The following is a 10698-nucleotide window of genomic DNA, read 5'->3' as shown; positions in this document are numbered from 1 at the left end:
CTTTTTTTTAAAAAATCATCTCCGTTAAGCCACTAGAACCACGTGAGATGACGAACCATTGAGATGCCAAATCTGTTCATTGGAGGTAGAAAAATCTCGTATACCAAAAGACAAGCTTTGCCGTTCAATTATTGAGGGGCAATGAGCGCCCACCAAGTGTACACTAAGTTATGTAATTCCATCTCTCCAGGCGGTAGGGCATAATGCAGCTGCAATTCGTCGAATGATTAAGGAAGACGACGGGAACTCTACCAATGTGTGCATAAGTGCTACAGAGAGGGTAAAGAAAGTGACTCGTATGCGACGAGATTGGACAAGGGTAGGAATCTGTGGCGAACGACTACTTAAAACACTTTGTCAAAGGAAGAAAATATGGTTTAGTAACTATCTGATCTTATAATTTCAATGAACAGTCCCCTGAAGAAATTCAACACTTTGTGGACACTTCGATTGCCCTCTCTTTCCACGCTTGCTACTTCATAATAATTAAGCGGCAAAGTGTCTTTTGGTATGGGAAATTGGCGACCTTTCGCGTGGTGGGAGACCTGAATTTGATTTACGGATGAAGCTCATACGGTTCGGATCCCACGTTGATCTGTAGGTCCACGTCTCATGTAGCCTCGCTGTTGAAAGGGACGATATACTGAAAAATCAAATAAAATGAACAGATTTGGCTTATCCACGTTTCACAATCTCACGTGGTTCTGAGGCTTAACAGAGGTTGAGAAAAAAGAAAAACGCGCTCGTACTAAACTTGTACTTCCTCTTTAACGAATTTACATTTTAACGAAAGTATAAAAGACCATGACGGGACTGGCGGTTAGAACGTTGATACATTCTCGTCCCCGCGTTCGATTCCTAACTGATGCGTCCCTATTTTTGGCCTCTACCCACCGTCGTGAGAAACTACAAAAAACCCTCGACACCAACTAGGTCTAGAAGGCTCCTGGTACACCTGTTAGAGGCAACGTGACGCAACGCGCTGACCATGAGTTCGTCGCTAAGCTGAACGTAGTTCCACCAGTTGCGAACAAATGGCATGGAACAGGCAAGGATCCACGAAGGACTGTCACGCCAGTGCTTATTTTTACAAAAGATTATGATATGCTCATTATTTCATATTTCACAATGAAATAGAGAGATATATAGATTTTTTTAAATATATTTATTGTAAAGAAATACAAATGTTTAAAGCTGCGCGTACAAATAAGTGCCATAACTACCTACATATATGATAAAATGATTATAAATTCTGATGAATAGTGATGGGTTGACAAAGATATGCTAATAAATGTTGATTTTAAATAATAGATACATTCTATGACAAACAATTGTTTTAACATTTGACACTATTACAAGATAAACAATACACACACATTGAGATTGCCCAGTGATACACATCAACTCTTCTAGAGGAATGAAAATAAAATTCACACATTACCACATCGAAACTGCATGTACGCCCCGTTTCAATGTTCTTTTATTAAAGACTTCAGAACAAAAGAGTAGCTTTTGTGTTAAGAGAGAAACTGAATTAACGAACACAGTGCTAAGAAAGAGTTCACTCGTTCCAAGGAAGTGATACAACATGTATGATACAGGTGTAAGTTTTAGATAGTGTCAGATTTTACACTATCACTCAATAGTGTCAGATAATTCTCTATCACTGATTGTGATTGTGCATAAGTACTGTATAAACCTTTTTTTTTTTCCCCTAGTATCATCACAATCATTGTTGTAAATGCATTTTGATACAAGCAACAATAAACCCCTTATAAAACAGTAAAATAAATGACAATGAGAATACTGATAGCTTAAGGAATCAAAGATCAGTCTAAATGCCTCATTACAATTGTTCTTACACTGTCAATTTAATTTTTTCTCTTCTTGCGGGGCGAATTTTGGTCCTTTTGAGGAGAATCCACAGTTTCAGTCTTCCGTTTCAAGTGGCTGGCAGCAGGTTCTCCCGTCTGTGTAATTGTTACCACACGTTCATTCTTATCTGGAGGTGGTAAAGCCTGGAAGAGACGAATATTAAGTTTTAGAACTTGAGCGTAAGTTTATATATATTACTCGTTCTTTAGACAAAGATAGGTTCGTAAACATCTCAAAATTTTGATGCCACGTAGTGGGCATATGTATTAAGAGAAACGCTGATAAAGAAAAAAAAAATGGGTTGACGACGTTAATCTAGCATCATGTAGAGATTCGGGAGTTACGAAATATATGAAGAATGGGGCTTATATTCTCTAAAGTGAGGGGAGTTGGTCACTTCACTAATTTACTTCCATAGGTACAGTGAATAATTCAAAGTGCAAATACGTTTTTCATTCTTTCCACCAAATATCACCTTGATATTAGACGATTTGCACAGCAGCATTATCACGCTAGTAACTATTTTACGAATAGTATTTTTTAATTTTTTTTCAGCATTTTGGAACATTTCGTAAACACCAAAGAACCAGTCATAATTAGTTACAAATAATGCAATGCTGCAAAGAGGCCCTAAACGATCGGAATTATTATAATCATTACATTTGGGAAATGACTTCCGACAATAAAATAAGATATGCTTATCTTCCGCGCTATGACTAGCCGAAAATTGCCCCAAAAATACGAAAACTCGGAAACAAAATGTTGGATGAAACTCAACATTCATTATATTTAGTTGTAAATTCTACTAAAACAGATCTGGATGTGATGCAGGGGCAACACAAGGGTATTTACCAAATTCCTTGGAATTCTAGCAAAAGTAAACGTAAAGAGCGTTTCCTCTTCCTACTCCCATTCACCACAGAGTACATGAGGTCCAAGTGCTGGCTGACATTTGTTAGGGACTTCGGCAAATAAATAATTAAGTACAATACTTCAAGAAGTAAAATCATAGAGCACGGTTCAGTTTAACGTCCCATGATTATGCCCTTTAGGCTAAAGGAAACTGATGATTAAAGCAAGTGAATGATGAAAGAATTGGTGGAGTGAAGATGGAGGAAATGGAAGTAGCACGAAAAATACCATGGCCGGGAATCGAACCGGGAACCCCATGCACCAGCGGTAAGCGTTCTATCACTGAGCCGCCGATTACTCTGTTCAAATTAGAAGAAAACATAAAATTTGTTATAAACAAAACATGTTGCTTCGCTGTCACGGACGAAGTTCTGCATACTATCCTCTGTGGATACGGTTGACAGCTTTCTCGAGAGACCACAGGGGTATTTTACAGTGGCGGCTGGTGACAATTTATTAGGTAGTGACAGAACTATATTATTATTATTATTATTATTATTATTATTATTATTATTATTATTATTATTATTATTATTATTATTATTATTATTATTATTAGAACATATATAGAATTTCAATTTAATTATAATCGATTGTGCTTACTGGTTCTCTTGCTCCTTTCACTGAAGTTCTATTCTTCTTCATGCCAGTCAGTTATTCAGAAATCAAATTTGGGGAATAAATCTTGAGATGCTCTTATTTAACTAAGTTTGTTATTTATCTTGTTGATAAAAAAGACACATACACACTGATATTGAATAAAACACGAGTACACTGTTTAAAAAGAAACACTTCACTTGCACTGTTTATTCTCTTCGAACTTTCAACTGAACACGTTTGGTTGACTAGTTAAGATGCACGATACTGAAACTCCATGCGACGATTTTTCTTGCTGGAAAAGACGTCGATAATTTTTTTGTTAAAATTATCTATCTCATTATCGAATGTCTTTTCACATAACAACATGCCTAACGCAGTTAATCTTTCCTCTTTCATGGTATTTCTTAGGAAAGTTTTTATTCTGTTCAACATCGAGAAACATCTCTCTGCTTCTGCTGTTGACATTGGCATAGTTATCAATAACTTTAAGAGTTTAACTGTTTCTTGAAACATGTCCCACAATTCATCGTCTATAATGAACATTAAGAATGACACCGCGCCAGACACCGTTCTCAGTTCGCTTTTTAATTTCTTTTCCTCCAAGAAGGGATATTTTTTAACCATCTCACTGAGATAATTATTGAGGAACTCCTTTTTGTAATTGTCAAATTCTTCTACAGCAAATAATCTCGTAGCTACAAGGTGCTCAGTGAAGTGAAATCTAGATTTGATCTCCACTAGGATTGCATCACAAACTTCTAATGCTTGTCTTTTTTTGTCGTTATAGAACGCCTCACTTCGCCATATTTTTGCACATTGTCCGTCTCTTGCAGTTTCTAATTCAGTTTCTACTTCCTGAATAATGTTGTCAAATTGTTCTCTGACTGACTGCATACCAAGTTGAAAATTATGCAGATGTTCTCGAATCTTGACAGGATCAGTACATTTCTTCTGTAGTTGGCTGAAAATAGTTTCTACGTGTGGTATAATCTTGTGGAAAAAAGTCAACCAAAATACGAAATTTTCTTCATTTAATAATAGCTTGTACGCGGAAGCTTGAGTTAAGGTGGTTTGTAATGTTATATCTTCACAGTTTTCTATTGCTAACATAACATCAATTAGATCTTTCCGATACTCGTAAGCTGTATTTACTCCACGAGACTGAAAATTCCACCTGGTGTGAGAAACCCGCGGCAACCCCCAAGCAGTGCATATGAGATCGTGAAATATCGGCTGCTTTCGGACTCTGCGTGACAAGCTTTCGTTGTCACGAGCTAGAAGCAATGGAAAGCCTTTCTCGTACACAGCTGATAGGGCGCGTATATGGTGATACCACTATGCCAAGCAGCATTCAGAAGCAAGGGCCTGGTGACAGTCACCGAAGCAGAGTTGCCACCGCCAGGTCTTTCGCGCTAGGTCTTGCGACTAAATAGATACGGCAGCGGGCAGAAAAAAAGGAAGAAATTCAGAAGCAGTTATGATATTTAACTCGCTTTCTTTTAATATTCTGAATCTTCTACCTCTCAAGGCAGTGACATGTCACGGCGTCACTGCCTCAGAGGCCGCCACTGGTATTTTATGAAATTTATGACAAAACAATGAATGTTCCGTTTTATGCGACATTTTCCTTCGAGTTATGGCCTTTCTCGAGTTTCCTAGACAAATTTTCGGCTGGTCATGACGCATTTCTACACCATTTTTTTTTTTTTTAAATCAGGGGTCACCTTCCAAAATATTTTTTTTTTTTTTTAAGTTTAACTTCCCACGGATGATTAATGAAAGTAAATAATTATGAATTGAATTTTTTGTGCTCTCCCACCAGGAACCGAACCCGGGACCACGTGCACTAAAGTTGCATGCGCTAGCCATTACAACAGCGGGGAAGGCTCACGTTCCAAACGTTCTTGTTGGTATAGTTTCCGAACATTCTATATTATATAAAATTAGATTAAAACATTCGCCAGATTGTTAATTGGAGACATTCCTCTGATAACGAGTAATACTATTATAACATAACATAAATAATAATATATTCATAATTTAATTACATATGAATGTTTCATAGCCCATCTAAAAGTATAGATTTTCTGTTCTAAAATATTAACCTGATATTAATCGCTTATTCTTTAGCTTTCCATAAAGTAACTTCTTCTTGGGGAGAGGGGGACTTTATCGTATTTTGTTGTCACTAAAAAGTAGATTTCGTTTAATATACCTAGTTATATCATAAATATTGTCACAAAGTTTGCAGTGGCGCTGTAGGCATCCGGAGTGGCACAGTGCTGCCATTCGTATATAAAGCGGATGATGCATGTAGTGTGTGTGACTGTTCATGACATACATTGATATTGTACTGAGTTCTGATGGAGTGGGGCCATTACGAAAATCGTGTAGCAGTAGTGGCACTATACAAGGTCGGGGAAACAGCAGGTGGGATTTTCAACCTCCTGAAACCCCTACAAATCAGAAAGAGATTCGTGTATCGCGCCATACAGCGATACAACGAGACTGGAACGGCAGCTGACCAAGCAAAGAGTGGCAGACCACGAACGGTAAGAACCCCGCAGGTCCAGAAAGCAGTCGCAAGAATTCGAAGAAATCCTGTTCGAACACAAAGTGTGATGGCTGCTGAGATGAACATCAAAAGAAATTCTATGTCTCGTGTGCTCAGGAGTGACCTACATCTACGGGCGTGTAAGAGCCGGACTGGTCACTTTCTGACCCGAACATTAATGTCACAGAGGGTCCTTAAATCAAAGAGACTGTTGCGGCGTTACGCCAACAATCTGCACAGAAAGATTCTGTTCACTGACGAAAAGGTGTTCATAATTGAGCAGGCCTACAACGCCCAAAATAACCGTGTGTATGCCACGCCATCTATTGCAGCTGCTGGGGCAACTCCAAGGGATCAGAGGGCACATCATCCTGCCTCAGTGATGGTTTAGTGGGAAGTGAGCTACTCAGGCACAACCCAGCTGCATTTTTGTGAACAAGGTGTTAAAATATCTGCCAAGGTGTACCAGGACACAGTGCTAACACCTATAGTGAAACCATTGTCTACTACCATGTTCCCTGAGAAAGATGGACCTTCCAGCAGGATTCCGCTCCAGGCCACAAAGCGAAAACAACCCAGGACTGGCTGGCACGGAACGTCCCCACCTTCATTTCTACTGCTGACTGGCCTTCTAGCAGCCCAGACCTTAACCCATTGGACTACAAATTTTGGGCAGTCCTTCAGGCAAAGGTCTGCCATAAACGGCATCCATCTGTCGACAGTCTGAAACACTCCTTGGCCCGAGCAGTGAACAATTTTCCCATGGACGTGGTGCGTAATGCCATTGATCAGTCGCCGGACAGACTTCGTGCCTGCATCAAGGCCAAGGGGGGACATTTCGAAAAATGATACGTGCGTCAGGTGTACAACATATATGTAAACCATGACCAAAATAAATTGGCTTGGTGTTAATACTCTGTGTTATTCACGTTCAAACTTTTGTCAGTATTTATGATATAACTAGGTACTATGCGATATTTATATTCTAAATATTGAGTTAAGGTGAACTTCATAATTCCGGAAATTTAGAAAACAGGATAGGTAAACATTAGTATCCTTTCTATTAATGATTTTAAATAGTCTGGTAATAAGCACGTGAAACTCAGTATTTTAGGACAGCCTTAATACAGTCTTAAAGGCTGTCACTCGAACATTTTTCTTGTATTTTTCAAGATAACCAAAACAGGCACAAACCATTCAAATAAACTGAAAAAAACACTATGGTCGAACGCACGAAGTTCAAACAAGATTTCGCGATTCACAGGCAAGAACATATACTCCATCTGCACTCGGTTCATTCTAATTCCACATTCATTCAAAGATCATTTCGATAAACCTTCTCAGCAAGTCTATATTTAAATGATGTTCTTAGTTCATTCGTCATAAAACAATGACTCGTCACTTTCTCGTGCGTTGTCTTCGAAAGGAGTCAACGCTTTTACTGAGATACGAGGCAACAGGGCGTCCGCTTTAAAAAGCAATAACTTTTGGAACAAGCAAAGCTCATTTATTGGCAGGCTATGTTTCTTATAGCAAGTACAGTATTTACAAAAAACCCATGAAAAAGCCCTGTATTCTTATTCATAGACGAAATCAAACAAATAAGACTCTTCTTCACCCAATTGATATCTCTCGCTTGAAAATACATACTTTCTGTTTATGGTGTAATTTACTAATAATTCCTCACAATAAACCTATTAGTGAAGAAATTTCTCATCTGACTAATTCTTACAATTATTTGCAGGAAAATCACTGCACTTGATTGAAACGTGGAAAATTGTCATTGTACAGCCTGTTCAAATTGCTGTGTAACCAAAAATTTAGTGAATTTGTAGGGGAAGTAGTTCTACGAATTATTCGTGCAAATTTTAAGATATTATTTCTAGCTACAAATTATAATGACTAATTTTTGGGTACAGACCAATTCGCAACTAAGTAACGTGCAAGTTATACAATGACAATTTTTTATGTATTAATCTAGCATGACCGACTAATTTTTGATGCCACGTAGTTGGAACCGTTGTCTATTATATTTAAGTTCACAGCACGATATATATCTGTCTTTTATTACGAAATCTGAGGAATGATCACAAAAACAATTTTTAAGAATGGTTTTCCTGCTAATAGTTGTCAGAACTAACCAGATGACATTTCTTCACCGTGTCATTTAGCAGCTAATTTAACCATTTGCACTGCGGAAGGTGTGAGTAATACTTCAAAGCTATCTGCGAAATTTTCCAGGTTACTGGAGAGTTCGAATAAGGATATTTATTTTATCTTTTTAACTTTCTATAGTCTTAACATACTAACTACTAGATCCCAAACAATGGGATTTCCACATCGTCTGATTTTTTTTTTCTTTCGAATACGATAAGTTTCTTGTGATCTCGAAGATTCCTATAAACCTGAGAAAAAATTCAATAAACTGTCTATAATTAATTTGTACGTAAGAATTTATTAATAAATCACTCTTAATTTAAAGAACAGGTATTTATCGAACTTGTGAAGTTAAAAGAAAGGAAAGCAGTTAATTAAAAATAAATAAAATACAATATATATATATATATATATATATATATATATATATATATATATATATATATATATATATATATATATATATAAATTGAACAACGTTCATAGAAATATGTGTTCTAATTTACTGATGCATACGATTATTAAAAAAACTGAGTCAGTATTGAACTGTGGCCTTCTAAACATTATAAGGTAGTGGCTGAACTGGATTCTAAGGTGTTAATACCACTATACTGAATTTTCTTTCGCATCTTGTTTTCTGGGGGTGCAGAGAGAATGCATTTTATATTTTCTTCAATAATTTAAAAATTACAATAAAATAGGTTCCGGTCCTCAAGGGCCATGGCCGGGCAGAAGCTTTTGAGTGACATATGGTTAGTACATCTGCTTCAGTCAGCGTCATTTATAACTAGATAGACCTACTAATTCATAGCTTCCAATTGACTCAGACTGGCTCAAAACCGAAAATCATCTACTTCTCCCGGAAAGTAAAACATCAAGTGGTCTGAACATCAAATACAAGTGTACGAACAATTCTACTAAACGGTAGCATAATATCACCGACGCATATAGCAAAAGTAACTATTATTCATTCCAAATAAGCTGAAAACGAGATCAAAATAAGTTTTCTTTCCAGCATGCTCACTCCCGTGGTCTAATAAACGTAAAAAATTGTGTTTCCCTTCCAAACATTACACATGGAGGCACAGAATGGATCTAAACTCTAAAAAACTAACTTTCATAATAACTTATACACACTTTCAAATACTTCACTATATTAATCTGTGTTAGTGAGGTAAGTAATTATCTTTTAGTATATCATAAATTTAATTAAATACTTAAATATACGTATGTATAGTTAGTATCAAAGCGCCGACATAACTGCTCAATTTCAAATGATTAGGAAGAAACAATATGTCTCGTGCGACCCTCTTGTTTCATTATGGGTTAAATGAAATATGCTACAAATGAATACACACTGGAATTCTATCGTATAGATTTGACATGATTCTGTGATCGTAAAAGTTCTTGTCCCTCAGGGCAATAAGATCAGCAACCTCTTTCACATTGACAAAAAAAGTGGAGTACGGGGACTTTGCTTCGATTTCTATCAGCTTACATGGAATGAATAATAGATCTTCCTCTTAATATAATCTACGATAAAAAGTTAATATCTACCTTTTTCGGTGCTGTGACTGTGAGCACACCATCTGAAGACAGGCTGGATACAACACTCTCTGGTTCTACATCCTTTGGCAAGAGGTACCGTCTCACGAAGTGTCTGGAGATGTACCCGTGTTCATCTTCCCGTTCCTCATGTTTACCTTCAATGACAACGCTGTTGTCTACAGTCTTTACAGTAAGCTCATTTGGTTTGAATTGCTGTACATCGAGAATCACTTGAAATTTGTCCTTCTCATTTTGAACATTGGAAACACCACTTTCCTTCCTTGATAAAACTCTCCATGGTCTGCGATAACAGAAAGTCGATGTTAAGAGATCATCCGGTAACAACCCCAAGCCAAAGTGCTGATCAAAGAGTCTTAAAGGTCGCTCAATATCAGACCACCAATCTCGCAGTACCATTGGTATCAGAGACATCTGAAAGAATATATACATAATAGTAAATAAAATATACCACTACTTATAAAAAATAATGCTGATCTACTAGTAGAAATCTCAAAGAATACCAGTACCCAATTCCTCTTTGGCATCAGTCGAATGCAAGAAGTAGTATGCTCAATAACTAATGAAAACTCCTTGCATTGGAAACCTGATTCAAGGATCCAAGTATTAATCATTGGATAAACTAAAATTTCGTTCAGACAAGTATCCATCAAATTTCTCTGGTTATACCAGGAATGCTTGATACTTGTGTTTACAAACAAGCAAGCTCTAACATGTTTTGAAGACCACTATGATTCAGCTTCCCCGTAAGTATATTTTTAATCGCTAACTTTGGAAATATGGAATGTTAGTGCTTAAAGAACTGACTTTTATTTCTGTCGGAAGAGGGTGCTAATACATATGACATCATTAATAGATTTATGGATTGACAGACAAAGTTGGTAGAATATACTAGAAAACGGTCCTTGTAGCGGACGCACAAACGTAGATGTAAGCGACTAAGCATTACTGATGCGGTAAACCTCTTGTAGAAGAACTGATTAACTATTCGCAAATTTAATCGAGTACAGGCATTGAATACGGTAGGTACACAC

The 10698-nt window shown here is 37.0% G+C and overlaps 1 protein-coding gene across 1 annotated transcript in view; it reads right to left on the bottom strand.

Annotated features, from left to right (window-relative positions):
* Positions 1-1146: 1146 nt before the first annotated feature.
* The window catches only part of LOC145676471 (protein lethal(2)essential for life-like), a 29130-nt gene continuing 19578 nt past the window's right edge, over positions 1147-10698 (bottom strand). The window contains exons 3-4 of the mRNA XM_081747275.1: positions 9656-10078; positions 1147-2018 (exon numbers count right to left, since the gene is read on the bottom strand). Of these exons, the coding sequence (XP_081603401.1) occupies positions 1872-2018; positions 9656-10078 (570 nt within the window). The 3' untranslated portion in view covers positions 1147-1871. The remainder of the gene's footprint in view (positions 2019-9655; positions 10079-10698) is intronic.

The sequence above is a fragment of the Thermobia domestica genome, chromosome 2, assembly GCF_964235325.1.
Source record: "Thermobia domestica chromosome 2, izTheDome1.hap1.1, whole genome shotgun sequence".
NCBI lineage: Eukaryota > Metazoa > Arthropoda > Insecta > Zygentoma > Lepismatidae > Thermobia > Thermobia domestica.
This window is presented reverse-complemented; position numbering and strand designations above follow the sequence as displayed.